The sequence below is a fragment of the Pipistrellus hanaki genome, assembly GCF_964339955.1.
Source record: "Pipistrellus hanaki genome assembly, chromosome: 2".
Classification (NCBI taxonomy): Eukaryota; Metazoa; Chordata; class Mammalia; order Chiroptera; family Vespertilionidae; genus Pipistrellus; species Pipistrellus hanaki.
The window spans coordinates 199,847,052-199,868,490 of record NC_140504.1 but is presented as its reverse complement, the minus strand read 5'-3'; the positions used below and the strand labels follow the sequence as shown (position 1 = coordinate 199,868,490).

Below are 21,439 nucleotides of genomic sequence, written 5' to 3'. Positions count from 1 at the left end.
GCCTGGGGCGGTTCTGGCCCCATCTGTGGGGTGGAGGGGTTCACATCCACCTGGGGCGGCCGCCACCCAGGGAAAGTGGCAGGAAGCTCCGTGCCCCGCTGGTCTGGGCCAGACAACCCGCACGCCACCCCGAGCACCCAGCACCCCTGCAGGTCCACGGGTGCCTTCCTGTGGGTGGCCCACCCCCGCCGCTCCCCAGCCCCACAGCCCACGCCACCCTGCTCACCACGCTCGGACACCCAGTGCCCCGAGGCCGGACCCGTCTGCGCCCAGGGCCGTCTCCAAGGCCGGACCAGCCCCGGGGGACGAGCAGAGGGGGGACCTGGACGGACATCCGTCTTTGTCCACAGGGTACGATGGACCCAGCAGGTATGGAGGCTGCAGGGCCACAGGCCACAGGGCACTCAGAGCATCCAAACCAACGCCGTCCCCGCCCCCCGCTACCCCCCGCAGACACAGCGACCAGGCGGCAGAGCGGGCTGGGGCTCTTTATTGTGTGACCACACTTGGCACAGAGGGCAGCGCGGATGGGTGGCCGGCAGCTCCCATGGCCCCGAGGGGCCTCCGGACGCAGCTCCCAGGGGCCGGCCGTCCTCAGGCGCCCAGCAGGAGGCCGGAGAAGCTGGAGCCGCTCTGCACGGTGAGCGGCGCCCCGGAGCCGTTGTCCACGAAGACGGAGGCGTACTGTCCGGCCTGCGGACACCCACGGGGACGTCACCGCACTGGGCCCGCCCACCCACGGGGACGTCACCCCCTCAGGGCCCGCCCACCCACCGGACGTCACCCCCCAGGGCCCGCCCACCCACGGGGACGTCACCCCACTGGGCCCGCCCACCCACGGGGACGTCACCCCCAGGGCCCGCCCACCCACGGGGACGTCACCCCCAGGGCCCGCCCACGGGCCCGCCCACCCCTGGGGACGTCACCCCCAGGGCCCGCCCACCCACGAGGACGTCACCCCCAGGGCCCGCCCACCCACGAGGACGTCACCCCCAGGGCCCGCCCACCCACGGGGACGTCACCCCACTGGGCCCGCCCACCCGGAGGCGCATGGGGGCTCCCACCCCAGGCTGTGGCATCCCGGGGTGCCGAGTGGCCACGTGTAAGGTGACCAGACGTCCCGCTTTTGGCAGGACAGCCCCGATTTTTAACAATTTGTCCCGCGTCCCGCAGCGTTAAAATCGGGACCTTTTTAAAATGCCGTGGGACGCGGGACAAATTGTTAAAAATCGGGACGTCTGGTCACCTTACACGTGGCCCGTGTCCATCCACGGGCTGCGGCCCAGAGGCAGGGACCCCTCCCGCCCGCCCACCCCCCGGTCCTCACCTGCAGCTGGAGCAGCCCGTGCACCAGCACCGTGAAGATCCTGCCGCTGCCCTCCAGGCCCGAGACGGCCTCCAGCGACCTGGGCACGTCCGGGTGAGGCACAGCTGGCCCGCGGGCCGGACCCCACCCCGGGCTCGGGGCAGCCCCTCCACTCCCCTCGGGCAGCACCGTCCACACTCAGGCACCCACCCGGCCGCCCGCGACCCCGGCACCCAGGGGCCCCCCCCACTCACGTGTGGCGATAGCACAGGCTCTCGATGCAGATGAGCGCCCGCACCGTGTCCCGCGCCCGCGCCTGGCCCTGCAGGCCCCTGCGGTCTGCGGAGACAGCGGCTCAGCCCTTGGGGAGGACAGGGCGGGGGGGGGTGCGGGGGGAGGGGGGCATTTCCGGGCACCTGCCCGAGGGAGCCGGGTTTGGAGCAGGAGGCAGCTCTGCGACAGGACCCAGGCCCGGACCGCAAAGCCGGGGCCCCGCTGGGAGAACCGCCCGCCCACACGGGCTGCCCGCCCCGCTCACCCAGGTGCAGGCTGGCCGAGAACTGGAAGATGGCGGCGACCGGGGCGGTGAATCGGCCGGAGGCCAGGCTCAGGCCCGAGCCCCGCAGGAAGGCGCCCTGGGCGGTGGGCTGCAGGGACGGCAGGGGAGCGTCCGGCTGCAGGCCTGGGCACCCGCCTGGACAAGGCGCCTGCAGCCCACCGCCCCGCCCAGAGCACAGCCCGGCGGGAAGGATGAGGGCACAGCTGTGCGGCCGCTGGGCCTCTGGGCCCCGGGGCGGACGGGCACCCAGGGACAGACCCCCCGCCTGGCCACCTCGGGCCCCACTCGCACGCCTGGCGCAGGAGGGGGGCCGGGGACAGGGGACTAGTCCTGACCACTGGTGGCCACGCCCCCCACGCCCCGGCATCCTGCCCCAGCAGGGTCCCCAGAGACACCGGGGTCTTGGGGGACCCGGGCGCCCCGCACTCACGGCCTGGAAGCCCTGCAGCTCCACCAGCGTCTTCTTGTCCACGGGCACCGGGCCCCGCAGCCGGCAGTGGAAGGCCTCGGCCACCAGCCGCCCGCCCGGCCCCTCGGGCAGCAGCGAGCCCCACGCCCCCGAGAACCGGCGCTCGGTGGCCTCTGTGGGGACCATGGGAGGTCAGCGGATCGGGGTCCCCCAGAGCCTCTGGGAGGATGTGGGCAGGGGCAGCTCACCTCTCAGCATCTCCTGAAACTCCTGCAGCAGGACCTCCCGTGTGACCTCCGCGCCCGCGGGCCCAGGGGGTCCCGGGGGGCCGGGGGGGCCGGGGGGGCCGGAGAGGCCTCGCTGGGAGAGGCAGGAAGGAGGCCGTGAGGGTCCGAGCGGGAGCCACAGCCGCCGTGCCCCGGGCTCAGGCCCCGGCTCAGACCCCAGGCTCAGGCCCCCGGCTCAGGCCCAGGCTCAGACCCCAGGCTCAGGCCCCCAGCTCAGGCCCAGGCTCAGACCCCAGGCTCAGCCCCAGGCTCAGGCCCCCGGCTCAGACCCCAGGCTCAGGCCCAGGCTCAGACCCCAGGCTCAGACCCCAGGCTCAGGCCCCCGGCTCAGGCCCAGGCTCAGACCCCAGGCTCAGGCCCCGGCTCACCGACTTCTTGTCCCGGCCTCGGCACCGCTTCTTCAAGGCCCCGTCATCCGGCCGCCGGACGAAGTTCAGCCACGTGGTGTGGGCATCTGAGAACTCGGGCCCCGAGGCCTCGGGCAGCTGAAGGGCCGAATGGCAGGGCTAGTGTGCTGACCGGGCCCCACGGGGTCCTCCCCGCCGCCCCAGGGCAGATGGGGGGGCCCTCAGGCCCAGCCCGCCTCAGGCAGGACTTGGGGTGAGGGTGCCGCGAAGGCCATTCCTGGGCACTCGGACTAGGACTCGGGCATCGGGCAGAGGAGGGCGTGGGGCCCTTTGAAAGCCAGGCATGGAGTCCGGGCACCTCGGCTCTGGCTCCGTGTGGTGACCTGCCCTCTTCTGTCCGCCTGACCCCAGGCAGACGGGCACGCGGGCACACCCAGGGCAGCCTCTGGGTCCTGCCCTGGGTGTGCCCGACCCCATGGCCGGCCGAGGCAGGCGGAGGGGTCTCCAGGGTCTGAGGGACCCGGGGCACCGGCTCCGCTGGGGAGGGGCCGGGCCTGCTCCTCAGGCTCGGACCCAGGCCCCGCGGCCAACCTCCTCGCCGTCGGAGGGAGGGCTGGGAGGGGCAGTGCCGAGCAGCCTGAGCCCGTGGCCAGCCCTCTAACCACCTCCTCAGCCGCGGCGGGTGGGAGAGGCGGGAACACCCTGCCTGCCTCTGGGGAGACCCCGCGCGGTGAGGGGTGTGGGCTGGAGGGAATGCCGCCCTCTCTGAGGAGGTCCGTGCGGGGATTCAGAGGGAAGCCCAGGAAGGGAACAGCAGCTGAGCAGATGCTGGCGGCAGGGGCGGGGGGGGGGGGGGGTAGCAGCCCCTGCCACGCCCCCGGGAGCCACCCCAGGCAGGGCACGCCCCAGGTCTGGGCCCAGGGGTCCGGCCCCAGGTGCCGTACAGACAGCCCTCAGCCCCAGCCCCAGCGACACCAGGCTCTGGGGCAGCGCAGCCTCCTCGCAGGCTCAGGGGGGCCCTGTCCTGGGGGGATCGGGGAGGGACCCTAAAGGGTCCAGGAAAAGAGCAGGGGTCCAAACGCGGGGCGGGGCAGCTGGGTCACGTGCCACCTGGCGAGGGCACCCCCGTGGAGGCCCCGCCCGGGACAGAGGCCCCCCTGTCCGTCCCCAGACCGCCCGGTGCCCCGGCTGGGGCGGCAGCCGCGCCTCCCCACTGGCAGGGCCAGGGACTCCTCTGGAAAACGGGGCCTCGGGCTCCATGGGGTGCGTGGGCTGGGAGCAGCCAGGCTGGCCGCCACAGAGACGCCCTTGGGCGGCAGGAGGCCGGGATCAAAGGCAGCGGGCTGGCGGGGGGCCTGTCCCAGCAACTGCCGCTCCCCTCGGAACCCGGCCCGGGGTCAGCGGCAGAGCCCTCAGGGGTCCTCCCCGGGGCTCAGGTCTGAGGCAGTCCGGGGCCAGAGGGACCCTAAGAGCCGGAGCATCCCGCCCAGAGGCCATGGGGGCGGGGGAGGGACTGGCTATCAGCAGGGTGAGGGCGAGGCCCCAGGAGCTCAGGGTCCGGGCTGGCCTTGGCCTCTCCGCCCCGGAGTGGAGGGCAGGTTCCCACGAAGGAGTCCTGGCAGCCCAGGGGCCCTCCCCACTCCCGCCTGGGTCACACCTGGGAGGCTGGGGCCGTGTGCTGGGGTTTCCAGGGTCTTGGCTCAGCCCCCCTGGGAAGGCACTCCCCTCCCACCCCCTCCCCACACCCCGCACGGCCAGGGGGGCCCAGGGGGGCCCCTAACGCGCCCGCAGCAGATCCTGCCCCAAGTCCCCGAGTCCCACCGCACGGGCCGGGCAGGGCCGGAGAGCCCGGCGGGTGGAGCGCGGGTGGGAGGCCGGCGCCCCGCCAGGCGAAGCCCCCCCGCGAGCCCGGGGCGCCCTCCGCACGTACCTTGGGGGGCCCGGGCGGCCCCTCGCTGCCGGCCGCGGTGGCGTTGCGGGGTTCGGCGCGCGGACCCGGCTGCCGCGGCCGCTTCTGCTCCCGCCGCGCCCCGACGGCGCCGAGGAGCGCGAGCTGCGGCCAGAGGAGGCCCAGGGCGGCGGCCCAGGCCCAGCGCATGGCGGCGGCCGGTGCGTCCGGCGGCTCAGCGCTCGGTGCTCATGGGGGCGGCCCGGGCTCAGAGCCCCGGCGCCAGGGGGGCGCGGCCGCGGGGGCCGCCCGGCCGCCGGTGCATGTCTGTGCGGATGCGCCGGGCGAAGCCGCGGCGGGACGGGCGGGACGGGCGGGCGGGCGGAGGGCGCGGACGGCGCGGCGGAGGCTCCGGTCCCCGCGGGTCGCCGTGCGGCTCCCCCTCCCGCGTGCAATGCCCTGGCCGCCGCGCCGCCGCCAGATAAGCCCTCCTCCTCCCGGCTCCCGGGCCCAGGGGGAGGGCCCACGCGGTGATCCGTCAGCAGGCGCCCGCCGCCCTGGGCGTCCGGGTCGGGCACCCCCCTGAACACGCGCCGGGGGCTCCCGCCTCCCCAGACCCTCCCACGCGCTTCGGAAACAGCCGGCGCCCCTTCCCGGGAGGCGGACTCACCCTGGAACCCTTAACAAGGATCTGCCCTGCCCCCCACGGAGCTAAGCTGCTGCCTCCACCCTCCCCCATCCTCCCCACTCCCACCCCTATCCCCGGCCGCTGGTCCAGTGCAGGTCCATTGCCGGCCGCACTGCGCGCACCACACACACACACACACACACACACACACTCCGACCCGGTGCCAGTGCAGCTCACATTTGGGGTGCAGCCAGGCGGGGCCCCAGGACCCTCCTCCATACCCAGGCGTCTGAGCCGGACATGATGGAGCTGAGGCTTCAATGGTGAGCTCAGGGGTCACAGAACTCGCACTGGGCCCAGCGGCGTGGCTCAGGGGTTGAGTGTTGATCTATGGACCTGGAGGTCACGTTTCGATTCCCAGGAGCCCGGGGTGGAGACACACTGCTCTGCTCTGAGAGCTCACAGCCCTGTGGGCCCTTCCTGTGACCCCGCACGCAGGCTCTGCCAGGCGCTCTGGCTGCTGGGTCCTGGGGTGTCCGAGAGCCTGGCCCCGGCCCTTCCAGGGAGAGGCAAGACCCAGGAAGCCGGGCGGCCGACCCACCGGCCCTGGCCTTGTGCAGCCTCGATGACCCTATGACCCTGGGTGCTGCTTCTCCAGCAGGGAGGGGCTGGCTGACCTCAAGGTGTGACCGTAGGTCCCTCCTCTCCTGAGGCTCAGGGCCAATCCTTACTGCCTAAGGGGCTGCCCTCACCTGTTCTCCCGGGTCCGAGCTCCCTGGAGCTTCTTGGCTTCCGAGCCAGGAGAGACGGGAGACTAGTCCCCAGCCAGGCCTCTGGAGGTCGGCACCTGCCAGAATAGCCCATCGCCTCCTCGGCCCTCGGTCCAGGGGACAGTGACTGCCTCCCGCTGCACCTGAGCAGCTGGGGTGTGAGGTGGGGCGAGGGGGGCCTGGGTCCGGTCACAGGCCCTGGGCTGTCACTGCAACGTGGTGGCCAGCGGGGCTGGAAGCCCGAGCCCAGACCCCACTGCCAGCCGCCCATTGGGTGGCGTAGACCAAGGCTGATCAATAGTCAGAGCCAGGCGGGCCCCAGCAGCTGCTGAGTGCAGCCTTGAGAAGGCGGAGCACCAGGTCCCAGGACAGCACAGAGGGCCCTCCAGGACCCTCTTCCATTTCCAGACTCTGCCAGAGCTGGACCAGGCCAGGGAAGCAGCCCAGGCCACGCCCATGGTCAGCTCCAGGCCGGGCCCAGGGACAAGCTGCTGGGCAGATGAGGCCTGTCTGCCCAGGGGCACCATCCCCCTCCTGCTCGGTCAGAGTGGTCACACCCAGGATAACAGCGCGGGTTCTTCTTTCTTCTTTTAAATATATTTCTTATTGATTTCAGAGAGGAAGGGAGGGGGATATAGGATAAAAGGATCAATGATGAGGGAGAATCACTGATCGGCTGCCTCCTGCACGCCCCACAATGGGGATCTAGTGCGCAACCCTGGCATGTGTGCTACGACTGGGAATTGAAATGTGACCTCCAGGTTCCTAGATCAACACTCAACCCCTGAGCCATGCCGCTGGGCCCAGTGCGAGTTCTGTGACCCCTGAGCTCACCATTGAAGCCTCAGCTCCATCGTGTCCGGCTCAGACGCCTGGGTATGGAGGGGGTCCTGGGGCCCCGCCTGGCTGCACCCCAAATGTGAGCTGCACTGGCACCGGGTCGGGAAAGGCAGCCAGGAAACCCCTCCCCGGAGGCTGGCACCTGCGTCCTGGGGCCCCGTCCTTCGGAGCGTGTATGCGTGTGTGTGTGTGTGTGTGTGTGTGTGTGTGTGTGTGAGCAGTGCAGCTGACAATGAACCTGTGTGGCGGGGAGGCACACGGCTCTGCAGCTGGACCGGGAGCCCCGTGGTGGGGCCAGAGGCCGGGCCTCAAACAGGCCCCGCCCACCGGAGCCCTGGGTCCGCTCTGGGTTCCAGGCCCTTCCTAAGCTGGGAGCAGGAAGCCATCCATGGCCTGTGGGTGTCGGCCAGACCACGCTCGGCTACGGGGATGCTGGGCCGAGGTTGCGGTTGGGGCGCCCCTCCTCCACGCGGAGGGTCCTCCTAGCCCCCTGAACGGCGCCACCTGGAGAAGGGCCGGAGGGAGCTGCGCGTTGCCAGGCCTCCCCCCACCCCCAGCGAGGCTCAGGCCACTGTTGGTGTCCTCGCCCACCAGCCCCAGCCCAGCCCCAGAGACCCTGACACCCGGGGCGGACGGCAGCCTGGCACCGCCCCCACTGCAGGCCGTCCGCCTGGCCACTGGAGCGGGGTCACTCCAGCCTCAGACAGAGACCTCGGGAGCCTCGGCCTCGGAGAGAGACGCGGGAAGCACTCTCAGGCCTCGCTCGCCACGGAGACGCTCACAGCGCCCTGCGGCTTCGGTTCTTCCGGCTTTGCTCCCTCGAGGAGCCGAGCCGGCGGCACAGGACGGCTGTGCGATGAGCTTTGCCTCTGCCGATGGGCGGGGACAGAGAGGAGTCTGAGAACAGGCCACTGCCCTCAGCAGGGACTGACACCAGACCCAGGGCCTGACACTGAGGGTCAGACACGCTGACTGCTGACGGGGGCATAGGGCCGCCCCCTCCGAGGGTGGGCTCACAGGAAGGAGTGCCGTCTGCTGGGCACTCCGCCTCCCATGAGCCTCTGGACTCCCGAGTGTGTGGAACAGACACTGACCCCGACTCACCCTGCAGCGGCTGTGGGTGGAGGGCGGGTCCGGCAGGTGCCCACTGTCAGGAGGTGGCCTCTGCTGCGGACCCCGGGCCATGCCCACAGCTCGCCCCGGGCCAGCAGGTGCACTTCCACCCACAGACATAAACAGGAAACATTTAGGAGCAAAGACATCATGGAAGAGCTGTTCACAGAGTGGGTTCAACACATACAGGGTCATTTACAAGGAATTTAAAATAAATGGATCAAACACACAGTCAGAGGTGAGACAGCGTCTCCGTGGCTCTGGAGCGGGTCAGCGTCCCGAGGGCCCGGGAACCAGTCGGCAGATGCAGACGGAGGAGGTTCGGGGCGTCAGCTCTGCCCTTCCTTCCTGATGCCGCGCCCGAGGGGCCTTCCGGAAGGGCCAGCACCAGGTGGATCCGCTGGGAAGGGGCGGAGAGCCAGCTTTGGGTCAGCCCAAGGTTGGGACCAAGTGTGAGGGAGCCCCCAAGTGCAGAGCCCGCCTGTCGGGGGGCCCCTGTGGAGATGCTGGGGCCTCGGCCTCCACAGCAGAGGAGGGGCTCCTGGGCCACCCGGACCCGAGGAGCTCAGAGCAAGGGCTCTGGGCACCAGGAGCCAGGAGGCGGCCGAGGCCACAGGAAGGCAGCGCCGCCCTGGGTTCCCAGCCGCTTCCTCAAGTACAAGGCGACCCCTTGTGGTCACAGTGAGCACAGCGGCCTCCGGACGCAGGCTGTCTCTGGGCACCTGGGGCCGGCCCCACCCGGTGACAGAGCCCAGGACGAAGAAGGCACGCAGAGCAATCGTAGGCATCAAGGTTTATATTTTAAGTGATCAAATCTATAAAATGAAAAACAGGTTTACTAAAACATGTCCCAAAGACAATGCAGGAGATGAGGTACAGAACCACAGCGCGAGGCCCCTCCGCAGCCCGAGCTCCACAGCGAGACCAGGGCGCGTGGGCGGGACTGTGTCTACGCTCCAGTCCAAGCCCCCACTCTGGGTTTTGTTTCCTCTTAATGGTGTTTAAAAAGCTAACCCCAGGCGCCGGGCGGTCCGCCCCGTGTGGATGGCACGTCCAGCCAGCCAGGTCAGGCTGGGCCGTCCCTCGCTCTCGGCCACTCTGCGTCCGGCGTGCAGCTCACTCCTGTGCTATGCTTCTCAGCACGTACTTGACCGTGTAGGCAAAGGCTGCAAACCCAACGATAACAAACAAGTTCGCCAGGGCGCCGCCCAGGAGTCCGTGGTGCCGGTTGGCCTGCTGGAAGCCCGCAAGGTGGGGCCCGGCCCCTGGTGCGTGCCCGTTGAGGAGCTGCAGCCCGTGCTGGCCGTGGTGCGTGTCCCCGTCGGGAACCACGTCTGGTAGGGGCAGCGCCGGGGGTCTGCTGCTGAGCTCGTCCTGTGCTTTTTGCTTCTGTTTAATCTCCTGGGAGAAGCAGGAGACATAGGGTCTGAACAAACCAGCTCCTGTAGGAGCAGGACTCTCGGCCCCCAGGGAGACCGAGACGGTGACATCGTTGGTGGGTTTCTCCCTGGCACCTACCGAGTCACAGACACGGGGGCCAGTGCCCTGACAATCACCACCTGCTCCACCCTGGCAGCATAGGCCTGAGCAGGCCTGAATGGCATGGTCACTGCGGCCTGACCAAGTGCACCAGCCTTCTGCTCCCAGCCACTGGGACCAGGGAGCATTCCCAGCCCTCACGCAGGGCTCCCACTCCTGGCCCAAGACCCCGCACCCCACGCTGGTGCTGAGCTGGCCAGCTCCACACCCAGGCCGTGCTCCCGGCCGTTCCCGGCTCCGCCCCTGCGGTCCCGGCGCCTGCGAGGCAGGCCTGCTGCCTGGAACACGCGGGGAGCTTCCTGGGGTGCTCGCCTGCAGCCAGAGCAGGAGCACATGGTTCTTCTGGAGACAACTGAACCCCGACCCGGGAAGCAAAGCTGACCTCCCAGCACTCTCACCTCCACGACTTCAGGAAACAACTCACAGAAGACTTTGTCCTTTAAATTAAACAGTAAACTCTGTGCCGCCAGCTGTCTTTTCTAGGAAGAAAGAGAAGGGAAACCTCAGCCCAAGGTGTACGCCAGTCCTTCCCAGTTCCCAAAGCAGGTGACTGTGTCACGCTGCCGCCCTCCGCTGTGGGACACACTGACAGGCTGTTCTCCACAGTAAGCTAGCGTACGTCCGAAGCCTTACCCAAACGAGAGAGGAATAAAGGCCAGGCCACAGCCCAGGCAAGGGCACAGGCCCGAGTTGCGGACTCCATCCCCAGTGTGGGGTGTGCAGCAGGCAGCCAATGAATGGTCCTCTCACACCACTGATGTTTCTCTCTCCCTCCCCCTCTCCGAAATCAATAAAAATATATTTAAAAAACAAAACAAGAAAACAGTCAACAAGAGGAGTAGGCACTATGACCGCATGTGACCCCTCAGGGTCTGCAGGAAGCTTGGCCAAGAACAGGGGACTCCAGGGCTGGGGTCCATGGAGCTTGGGGAGCAGGGACACGGGCAGGAGCCGCCCCCCCGGCCCCTGGCGCGTGCCCCCCGGCCATCACCCTCACCGTGAAGTCCGACGTCTCTATGCTGCCCAGGGTGGGGCCCTTCTCCACCATGAAGCTCAGGAGCCCGGTCAGGATGGTGGAGACAGACCAGGCCGGGTTCCAGGTGTCTGGGTGGAAGTCCGTGATGGAAAGACAAAGCCTGCAAAACAGGGGCCTTCAACAGAGCGCTCGCCACGGCCGCGTATCGCCGCACAGCAGGGCAGAGCCTTACCTCGTATTGCACTTAAATCTTCCATTGGGGGTTATCATATAAATACTAGGAGGTTTAAAGGGGAATTCTCTGGGAAAAATTAGTTTTCCATGGTAATAGCCACCTGCATCGAAACAGAAAGATCCGTCATGTCTACAGAGCACCTCCTCATCTCTGCCTGCACCCACCTACCCACCCACTCACAGGTCCACCTGCGTCCACCCACCCGCCCACCTGCTCACAGACCCCCATGGTGCCCACATGCTGACCATCTCGGCTCCTTCATGCTCCTCGCCCCCGCACCCACCCACAGCATGTCTGCTGCGATCACCTCTCCAGGTCCCTCCACACCCACCGGCTCCTCCTCCACCAAACTGCACCCTGCAGCAGCCAGGCCGCCCTCCCTCCCACCATAACAACAACAGAAAACAAACTCTGACCCCCACACCGTCCAGGTCCTGCCACCTGCCCCCATCTTGTCCCTGGAAGCATGTCCGGAGTGCCATCACTCCAGCTCACATTCCATCATGGCCCCCCTCGACCTGACCTTGAGGTCACCAGACCTCCCATGGAATAAGATCATGCCTGACCCCGCCTCCTCGAACCCCGCCCCCCCCCCCCCCCCCCCCGCACCTCTCCATGCCCAAGGTTCAGCGCCCAGCTCTCTGGCACGCTCCCCAGACCCGCACTCCTGGGGCCTCACCTGACTCACATGACATGGGGAGACCGTGTGGCTCTCCCTCCGACTGGCACCTCTGCCTGGACCCTGGACCCTCTCCAAACCCCAGAAAGGTCCCAGACGGACTCCTGCTCCTCTCCTCAAACAGCAACCCATCCTCTCGGCTGTTGACTAAAATCTGGGTCCCCCGCCCCCATCACACCCACTCTGCCAGCTGGTCCAGAGCTGGCACTTGGCTGGCCTCACCGCCTCCACCGCCCATCTCCGAGGCTCAACCGCGCTCCAGGGACGTGTGCATGTGCACGTTCACAGTGGCTTGAGGAACGCTGCCCTGTCCTCACACCTAGGCATGGCCCGCCTCAAGGCCTGGCACATGCCATCCCCGACGGCCAAGGGCCCTGCCCCTGTCTGGCTGCAGTGCCCCAGCCACCTCACGACTGCGCTTCCCTCCCGAGAGCCATCTGTGGGGCCAGCTCCACCGGCAGACACGCCCACCCAGGAGGCAGCACTCACTCACAATCCCTAGGAAAGCCCGACACACAGCCCTGCCCCCCAGGAAGCGACCTGAGCAGCGAGGACAGCGGCCTGGAGCGCAGTGGAGGATGTGAGGGGGCCGCCCACTCGCTGCGAGGAACCTGCCAAGAAAACTGACCTCTCAGCACACACCGGCCCAGCGCTCCTCCTCCACTACCCACCCGAGACCAGAGCAGCCCAGTTCCAGTGCCCTGAACCCCCCACCCCCACCCACTGAGAGCTGGCCACACCCACTGTCCTCAGATGCCAGGGCTTGGGCAGCTCCAGCTGTGCAGGGAGAGGACAGCCCGCCGGAGACACGCATGGTAAACCCTGAGCCTACACACACACACACACACACACACACACTCCACACCACGGAGGGAACTCTGCGAGAGCCTGGGCTGAGGGGAGCCTCAAGGGGTCCTCCTAGGCAGGAAGGTGCCAGGAGGTGGACCCCTGTGCCAGCAGCTTGCACCTTGCATTCCAGTGTCAGCGCAACCAAGCCACGTCAGGAGGGAAACCTGAGGGGGCAGCTTCGACTCCCTTCGCAACTCCCTTTGCAACTTGGTCAACAGTCCGTAAGCCATCACAACGCCGACTCCTGCAGCCCCACCCAGTCCTGTCCCCGCCTCTCCCTGCAGACACAAGTCATCAGCAAAGGAAGTCCTCCCACTTTATTCTTTTTAAATCGTGAGCTATCAACACTCGGGGTCCTTTGCCCTCCATGTAAGTTTCAGAACAAAACCTTTAGAGTAAGCTTCTGTGTGTCTGGGTTTGATGGGAGGATGGGTCTGAGGACCAGCCCAGAGACTCTGTGGCAGGCTGGGCAACAGGCACAGGTGCTGACTGCAGGGGCTGGCTGTGCCGAGAGAGCAGGACAGTGGGGTCCGAGACAGGGATGGCGTGGACATAGGAGAGGAGCATGGGAGACGGGGAGCACAGTCAGGATGCCCAGGAGCCAGGGAGGAGCAAGGGGAGGACAGTCACCCCTCAGGGGCCACAAAGGCCCGACTCAGAGCCCCGACAGCTGTCCCTCCCGGACAGACGGACAGAGGCAGCAGCTTGGCTGGTCCCATGAAGACCCTACTGAGAGCAGTCAGCGGAGGGCAGCCCTGAGCAGAGCCGAGCTGAGAGGGGACTGGTAGCTCGTAGAGTCAAGCTCCATAAAAACATACCCGGGTTTAATCACCTTCCCGGCCTGGCCCTGTTCTGAAGCCCATCTTTCCAGAGTTCTAGGAGCCCCACCCGGCAGGCCATCCGAGAGCCCACACCACTGCTGGGCACTGGGACGTCCCCCAGGGAACCCAGTGACACACCCACCCCACAGCTCTGCTTCTGGATGTGGTTCCTGGGCAAACCCTCCCTCCCACTCACTGCCCACGCCTCTGATGCCAGCACGCTCAAACCTTCTCCACAGCACAACTCTTCCCAGTGAAACCCACAAACCCACACAGCGCTCTAGCCAGGACCTAATGGCTGGCAGCGAAGCGCTGCCCACTGGGCACGGCTGTGCCGGGACTGCCTGGCCACGGCAACATCTACACCCCGGCTAGTGCACCAGGCCCTGCTGATAGCTGCGAGGTTTGCACTGTAAGTGACACCGGCACCCTGATGGCATCAGCAGAAGCCAGGAGATAGGCAGGCCCTGCTGACCGGGCAGCTCCCATGGCCTCCCTGCGCCTCAGCACCCTGTCCAGACAGGGCCCACCACTGAGCCCAGGACTGGCCTAGAAAGAGCAGCTGATACACCCATCTTCCCCTCAACAAGACCCCTTCAGAAAGTACAAGGGGACCAAGCAGGACTGTTCCCCTGGCCCTGACCCCGACCCCGCTGACCCTGGAGCCTGGGCACCACCCAGGGGCGCACAGACGGCCCCTGGGACACGGTCCCTGAGACATGCACAAGACCACACTCGGAGCAAACTCCCAGAGTCCAGCGTGGAAAGAGGGCCCTTTACAAGAGAAGGACTCGGCAGGCAGAGCTGCGCAAACAGCACTGCTCTTGCTCTCGCTCCGAGCAACGGCTCGACTTACCTTCGTAAGGAGTCGTCTCAGGGCCTCGGACCACATAGTGCCTGGGGAGAGAGAAAATTAGCTGGCTTTGGGGTGCCCAACTCCCCCCAATCTGAGTCACTCCAAGGCCAGGGTTTCAGGGCCACCAAGCCAGACACCCACAGCAACCCGTCGGTGACACCGAAGGTCAGGGGCCAACCCACGAGGCCTGCGAGGCCCTCGAGCTCTGGAGCAGTGGTCCTCACCCACCATTCTCCATTTCCACAAAGCTCTCTGCCTCCTCAACACAATATGAGGTTAATCCTCTCTAACCATTAATATCAAAGGACACTTAAAAACTTAATTTTGGCCGAAACCGGTTTGGCTCAGTGGATAGAGCGTCGGTCTGCAGACTGAAAGGTCCCGGGTTCGATTCCGGTCAGGGGCATGTACCTTGGTTGTGGGCACATCCCCAGTAGGGGGTGTGCAAGAGGCAGCTGGTCAATGTTTCTCTCTCATAGATGTTTCTAGATCTCTATCCCTCTCCCTTCCCCTCTGTAAAAAATCAATAAAATAAAAAAGAAGCAACAGCCCATCAACGCTTCTTTAAAAAAACACACAAAAAAACCTTAATCTCACAGCCTTCGTGAGCACCACTGAAGTTCTGTGTTTCTCAGAGGCCACACCCCCCGCAGAAGGCAAGACGGGACAGCCGGTGCAGGAGCCGGCTCTGTGCCCAGGGTCCATGTCCCACAAGAACCAGACTCCACCACGGAGGAGCTGCCTCAAGCAGAAGCCATGGGGACAGTCCTGCCGTCCCACCGTCTGCACCTGGAGCCCGGGCTGTGCACACGTCCACTCCCCACACCCTCGAGGAGGCTTCGGCTCACGCCAGAGGGTTTGCACTTAGACATTCAGACAGCAGAAAAGCACAAAGGAGAAAGCGGAGGTAAGATCAGCAGAAATGCCAGAGCAGAGAGACCTGCCTCCAACCACGACACACACACCGTTAATACACCGATCAACACCTGCCATCTCCTGCCTGATATGTCTCTCTCTCTGTCTCTCTGTCACACAGACACACACACATGCACACACGCACATGCTGTGATCCTACGTCAGCAGACCAGGAACAGCCCTTAAAGCTAAACACATGACACGTTCAGGAATGTGGCCTTAATTTTTCGCTGCTCCAGTTCCTGGCCAGGCTAAGCACAGGGAGAGGAGAGAAGCAAGTGCAGTGAGAGCCCGGGCAGCATGGAGCTCAGAGGACGGACAGGCCTCATCCAGAAGTGCTGCCTGCTGTGTGCCGAGGGACCAGCCCCTGGTGTCCTCCCACGCCTGGGGCTGGGTCAGCTGGGAGGAGGCTACAGCCCGGGACTCTGGGGGGCCAGGCAGAGGTGCCTGAGACCCCCTGTCGGAAACCCCGGGCACTGGGTTAACGGGCTCCTGGGTGGAGAGTGCCCATGAGTCCCCGGGGCAGGCGGCTGTGCCTGGTCTCCTGTGGACTCTGCCCGTGCCTCTTTCCTTTGCTGATTTTGTTGTGCATTTTCACTGCAATAAACCGTAACAATGGGTCTTCTTAACAAATGATTGAATCTGGGGACTCTGACTCCATGTGGGAAGGGGTCCCTGGATCTGTTGACTGTCCTCGGGCCACACTTGTTTTTCATCATTATCTGGGGTCAGGGAGAGCCCTGTGGGGACACTGCCACCCCACTCACAGTGAGGCCCGTGTCACCCTGAGAACCTCACCACACCTGCCAGATCCCCCTCATCTGTAAGCCAAGGAGGTGTACCCAGATTCCCTGAACACTTGTCCCATCTGGAAAATACTTTTTTTTCTTTAATCCTCACCGAGGATATTTTTCCCATTGATTTTCAGAGTGAAAGGGAGGGAGGAGGGGAGAAAGAGAGAAACATGGACCCAAGAGAGACATATCGACTGGTTGCCTCCCACCTGGGCCAGGATCGAACCTGCAACCAAGGTAATGCCCTTGACCAGGAACCGAACCCACAACCCTTCAGTCCACAGGCAAGAGTCCAACCACTGAGCCAAACTGCCCACTTGGGTCCTAGCTGGTGTGTCTCAGTGGATAGAATGTCAGCTTGTGGACTGAAGGGTCCAGGGTTTGACTCCGGTAAAGGGAACATCCCAAGTAGTGGGCTCGATCCCCAGTAGAGGGCGGGCAGGAGGCAGCCAATCAATGATTCTCTCTCATCACTGATGTTTCTACCTCTTTCTCCCTCCCCCTTTCTATCTGAAATCAATAGATAGGTTAAAAAAAAAAAAAATTTACAAACCGCCCAGTTGGAAAACACTTGTTTTCAACTTAGTTAAATCTCTTTCCTCTAGATTTGTTTTTTAATTTTTAGCTCCTTTTTAAGACTAAAATGTAAAATACTCTTCAAACAAAGAGAAAATGCTTCTTAGTATTTAGCGCTACACCTCGTTTCTCAACATCCCAGCCACCCTGGTAAGGACAGCCTGTCCCAGAGGCGTGCCGCCTCCTAACCCATGTCACACAGGAAGGACCCGAGGAAGCGTGTGCAGGCACAGAGCCACCGGCCCTGAGGCCAGGGCAGCCGGCCCCTCGGTCCCCTCCCCAGGGCCAGGCAGCTCCTCCCACTCAGAGGACCCCTCCTCCGGGCCCAGGGCAGGGAGACACTCAGAGGAACTCCTCCTCCGGGCCCAGGGCAGGGAGACACGCAGAGGAACTCCTCCTCCAGAGCCCAGGGCAGGGAGACACTCAGAGGACTCCTCCTCTGGAGCTGAGCTACCCCCGAGCCGCCGTGGGTTCCGGCGAGTCCTCTCCCAGGAGGACCTTTCTAACCCTGCGTGCACCATCACCTGCCCTGTGTCCCAGCTGCCGCGCGGAAAGAGTCTGCGGGCCTCCTGACGTCTGCCAGCACCGACGAGGGGTGCAGGAGCCCGTTCCCGAGCTCCGTGACGGGAGCCCCAGCCCACCACCCAGCCGCGGGAACCTGGGGGAGCGTGGTGTGTGTGTGTGTGTGTGTGTGTGTGTGTGTGTGTGGGGACTGACCCGCAGGGCCTTACCACTCCAGGATATTGGAAGGGAGGGGCTCGGCACAGATGTAAGGCACCGGGTCTTTCTTAATCCGAAGGTAGTCCTGTCTCAGGCGCTGGGTGGCTGTGGTTGGCGCTCTCCTATTGCTGTTGCTGCTCATCTGTTGAAAGAAGCACGTGTCTTCACCTGGGCCCAGACACAGCGCCCGGGGCCACTGCCCAGCCCAGCAGCCATCACTCAGAGCATTCCCTCGGCCCCACTCCGAGGCCGAGGCTGTCCCGACTCCCACCCACACCGTAGGCCACAGTCTCCCGTCCCACCTCGTCTAATCCCAAGCAGCCGTGGTGGGAGTGTCTGAAGCCTGGACAGGACCTGGGCCGCTGCACACGTGGCTCAGCTGTGCTCCAGGACCACAGCACTCAGGACGCACCCACCAGCCCCTGTAACCCCTCACTCCCTCAGCACGGCACCGCTGTCACTCTGGTTCTGGAGAGGCAGGGACCCTTGACAGACTCAGATGCATGTGCTGGGCAGAGCGGGAAGGAAACTTTCAGGCAGAGGCCTAAGGAGCACTGTGCCCAGGACAGCACTGGGTCACTGCGTCAGGAGCAGAGAATGGTGGGAACAAGGCTGCCAGGGAGGCCAGGCCAGGCCCCAAGCCGTGCTCCGGAGGGTCTCAGACCGAAGTGTCAGGTGCATCAGGACGGACAGGAAGCATGGGACAGACAGGATGACGTGGGAGAGACAGGGCAGGCAGGGCAGTGCCAAAGACTGGACCAGGAGTAAAGCAGTCATTGGAGAGAAGAGGCATGGCCGAGTCAGGGAGCCCTGAGACACCTCAGCTATGCTCCAGAGGCGGGCGAGATGGGGAGACAGGGTGCCTCACTCTCACAGGCACAGAACAGAGCCAACCCGACTGCTTCCTCTACCGAGTTTCTCATAACGTAAGTGGGAAGGCAAAAAGTCACACTGCTGAAAAGGAAGTATGAGAGCCGCTGGCCCATGGCGTGGCCGACAGCAGGACACGCAGGGTGTGCGGATAGGAAGGAGGGCGCACCCGCCACGGGGCGGCAGGTTGGATGTGGGCAACGGAGGAGGGGCCTACCCTCCCGCTCACCCCCACTCCACCCTCTGCCACTCGGTGTTCCAGCTCATCTCGCCACAGCACCGGACAGCAGTGGCCGGGCTCTCTCCACCCTGACCTCCCTGTCCCTACAAACCTGAGGTCACCCACCCCCACCATGCCTGCCCTTCTCGGCCTCCAGCCTCCGCACATGTATTCCCTGGGGTCAGCCATGGGCTTGTTCCTTCCCTCCCTCCTCCCTCAGCTTCCGCATCACCTCATCAGAGCTCGAACCCTCCCCAGAGCACCAGCCCCACAGACCACACCCAACTGGGTGTGCTCACTCCGCACCCAGGGCCTGCAGACCGGTCTCCGGCAGGACAGCCGCCCCCCCCCCTCCCTCCCCGGGGTCCTCTGGCGTGCACCATCACCCTTCCTGCTACTAGCTCTGAGGTCTCTCATCCTCAGGACCCTGCTTCCCTCCCTCCCCCATTCCCACCAACTCAGCCTGGCCTCCAGGCTTCTCGTCTCTCCCCGTTCCAGTCCTTCCTGGACACCAAGTCAGGCTAACTTGGTCACCAGTTCTCACCACAGCCCTTGACAACTCCCTCCCCCCCAGCCAAGCAGATCAACGCCACGCCAACCCTCCCCCGCCCGCCATCCCTCCCCCGCCCACCAGCCCCTCTACAAAGCACCACCAGGCAGCCTACCAGTTAGTTCCCAACTCCCAAGGCCGCTGAACTGCCTCAGGTCCAAACCCCTTCTCCTGAGGAGCACCGGCTTCTGGGGGCCCGGTCTACTGGCAGACACTCACCCCGGCCCTTCCCAGTGTAGCTCTAAAGCTGAGACCCTCAAAAGCCTCCCTGACTTCCTGCTTCAATGCCTCTCCCCTCCACTGACCTCCCTCAGCCCAGCTCCATACAACACAGGTGCCCACCGGGCCCAGCCGACAGCCGTGCGCCAGGCGCAGCCACCGACCAACCTGGGAGGCGGCACTGCCCCACACAGCACTGCTCCCAGGCTCCTGGCCGGAGGTGCCAACACCTGGCAACAAGCAGGGCCACCCACAAGCAGGGTCACCCACAAGCAGGGTCACCCCAGGTCGGGTCCTGCTTCCTCTCAACATCTGCCCTGAGGTCACACTCCGTTTGCCCTGAGGTCACACTCGGCCCCGCAGAGCAGCGTGCTGGCTCAGGGGCAGCTGTGTCTGCATCAGCGAGGTGGCCACGCTGGACACTTAGTGCTGGCCAACGGGCAGCCACACACGTAAGACTGGCCATGCCTGTCAGGCACCGACTCCTCTCTCTGTTGCTTCCAAAGCCGTGAGCTTTCGGATCACATTTACGATCCAGCGGCTCAGCTGGTACAAAGGAAAGGGCTCCGTTCGCACCCAGAGCAGTGCTCTCAGGACCTCCGGGGTTTCCGGGAGACATTTCTCCCAACTGCCCCTCACACAGGACATGTCTCAGGCTCTCGCACACCAAGCCCCCCAGACCGAGCACTCGGGTGCTACAGTGAAGGAAATACCTGAAATCAATAAAGATGTATTTTTAAAAAAGGAGGGGGGGGAGAAATAGAAACATCGATGATGAGAATCATTGATGGTCTGCCTCCTATCAAACTAGGGAGCTAGCCCGCAAACCAGGCTTGTGCCTTGACCGGGAATCAGACCGTGACCTCCTGGTTCTTAGGTCAATGCTGACTGGTCCTCTCTCTTAAAAACAAATAAATAAAATAAAAAAAGAGAGAGGAAGCCAGCATGGGTTTTTCAAGAGTACACCCACTGCTGAAGGCAGGCACCCACCTCACAGGACACGAGTCCCTTCAGCCTCCCATGGGGACAGACTGTCCAGCGTCTGTTCACCCTGTCCCTCTTCTCTCGGGCATCCCTCCCGCCCTGCGGACTCGCAGCTCAGGTGACAGCGTGGCATGAGACCTTGCCCAACAGCCGGGCAGGCACGTGACGTGCACGCCCAGGACTTTGAGAGAAGTCTCTCCGATCTCCACCAGGATTGCTTCACAGGCTGGCCGGGAGCCCGGGCTCACGGAGGCGGCTCCGCCACCACCCGGGTACCTGCCTGAGCGCGGAGCGGCCAGGAGGGGTCGGCGCTGCCGGGACGTGCAGGCTGTGAACTGCATGCAGTTCTGGGCACCGGGATCCCACCGGCCTGGGACCTGCACACGGGACCTCCCCGTTCGGCGAGACCCCCGGGTCCCCTCTCTGGCGCCGGAGGGCCCCGCCTTCCATCACCGGGGCTGTTCGTGGGCACCTGTTAGCTCCAGGCCAGCGGGGCCGCGGCCTCACCTGCTCTGGCTGTTTGCTGCCAGGGCCCCGCAATGAATGGCTGGGAACCGGCTCTGAATTAGGACCGGCTAAGGGGCGTTTTCATAGGGAAAAAAACTTAGAAGTTTACACGTGGCCAGAGTCTGGGAGGAGGCAGGTCATTCGAAGAGGAGAGTGGACCGGATATCGCCAGGAACTTGTCCGTCCGGGACCGAGTCCCGCTCCGGCTGCCGGGATGGAGAGTCCTCCGACCCCGGCTCCCGCTGTCCCGCCTGCATGGCCCTCCTGACCCGCCAGGGCGGGCGGGACCCCGGACACTCCCTCCGGGGCTGAGGAGGCCGAGGCGGTTCTAACTGTCAGGGAGGAGCGGCGGCGGAACGGCACCCCCGCGGCCGCCCCAACGGACCGGACACATCCACACCGAGCGCCCGGCCGGCCCGCCGGGAGGTGCCCGCGCGGCACTGACGGGCCTTTCCGGAAGAGACCCACCGTGCGGCCGGCCAACCGAGTGCCGAGTTTGCCGCAGGACCACCCGGCCGGCAGCCCCGGGCGCCCGCCGCAACCGACCTCGGGTTCCGCGCCGGCCTCCGGGCGGAGCCCCGCGAGCGGCGGGTCGGGCGGGGTGGGCACCCAGGGGCCCCGAGACCCGCGCCCCTGGCCCCCCGCGGGCCGGCTCCCGCGGATCGGACGCGCGACCGAGGCCCCGCCGCAGGCCGGCGGCGCGCTCACCTCTCCCCGCCGCCGCGCGTGGGCCGCCGCCGCGCTCAGGCTCGCCGAGGTCGAGGCCGGAGCAGGAGCGGAGAGTGGGTCCCGCGCCGGAGAGCCGCACCGCCCGGGACCGAGCCCACCGCCCCGCCGCAGCGCCGCCGCCGCCACCGCCGCCGCCTCAGCTTCCAAGATGGCCGTCCGGGGGCGAGGTCACCCTCGCTTCCGGTTCCGGTGCGCGGCTCGCTCGGCGGCCGCTCTAGGCAGCCGGGAGGCCGTTGCCCGCATCTCGCTGCTC

General features: G+C 65.6%; 2 protein-coding genes and 1 long non-coding RNA gene across 3 annotated transcripts; 1 reads left to right on the top strand and 2 right to left on the bottom strand.

Moving 5' to 3' along the window:
- Positions 1–586: 586 nt before the first annotated feature.
- C1QTNF12 (C1q and TNF related 12) lies at positions 587–5,359 on the bottom strand. The gene is made up of 8 exons (XM_084875709.1): positions 4,839–5,359; positions 2,930–3,046; positions 2,523–2,634; positions 2,296–2,447; positions 1,845–1,953; positions 1,561–1,645; positions 1,328–1,406; positions 587–693 (listed from the first exon to the last, which is right to left on the bottom strand). Exons 1-8 carry the CDS (start codon positions 5,004–5,006, stop codon positions 595–597), a joined length of 921 nt encoding a protein of 306 aa, XP_084731835.1. The 5' UTR covers positions 5,007–5,359; the 3' UTR covers positions 587–594.
- Positions 5,360–8,928: 3,569 nt separating this feature from the next.
- UBE2J2 (ubiquitin conjugating enzyme E2 J2) lies at positions 8,929–21,347 on the bottom strand. Its single transcript, XM_084874283.1, has 7 exons — positions 21,166–21,347; positions 17,119–17,249; positions 14,103–14,143; positions 10,895–10,997; positions 10,684–10,822; positions 10,085–10,165; positions 8,929–9,548 (listed from the first exon to the last, which is right to left on the bottom strand). Exons 2-7 carry the CDS (start codon positions 17,247–17,249, stop codon positions 9,264–9,266), a joined length of 780 nt encoding a protein of 259 aa, XP_084730409.1. The 5' UTR covers positions 21,166–21,347; the 3' UTR covers positions 8,929–9,263.
- LOC311617680 lies at positions 14,198–14,655 on the top strand. The gene is made up of 2 exons (XR_014794150.1): positions 14,198–14,255; positions 14,297–14,655. It is a non-coding gene; the product is annotated as an uncharacterized lncRNA (long non-coding RNA).
- Positions 21,348–21,439: the final 92 nt, after the last annotated feature.

Bases quoted from the DNA above. Each gene is read 5' to 3' on its own strand.
- C1QTNF12 (XM_084875709.1), bottom strand. From the start codon at position 5,006: ATGCGCTGGGCCTGGGCCGCCGCCCTGGGCCTCCTCTGGCCGCAGCTC. The intron at 3,047-4,838 runs GTACGTGCGGAG...TCGGCCCTTCAG, and splicing joins GGCCGCCCGGGCCCCCCAAG to CTGCCCGAGGCCTCGGGGCC. The intron at 1,646-1,844 runs GTGAGCGGGGCG...CTGTCTCCGCAG, and splicing joins CTCGGCCAGCCTGCACCTGG to ACCGCAGGGGCCTGCAGGGC.
- UBE2J2 (XM_084874283.1), bottom strand. From the start codon at position 17,249: ATGAGCAGCAACAGCAATAGGAGAGCGCCAACCACAGCCACCCAGCGC. The intron at 10,823-10,894 runs GTAAGGCTCTGC...CCTGTTTTGCAG, and splicing joins AGATTTAAGTGCAATACGAG to GCTTTGTCTTTCCATCACGG. The intron at 9,549-10,084 runs GTGAGAGTGCTG...TGCTTCTCCCAG, and splicing joins TGTTTCCTGAAGTCGTGGAG to GAGATTAAACAGAAGCAAAA.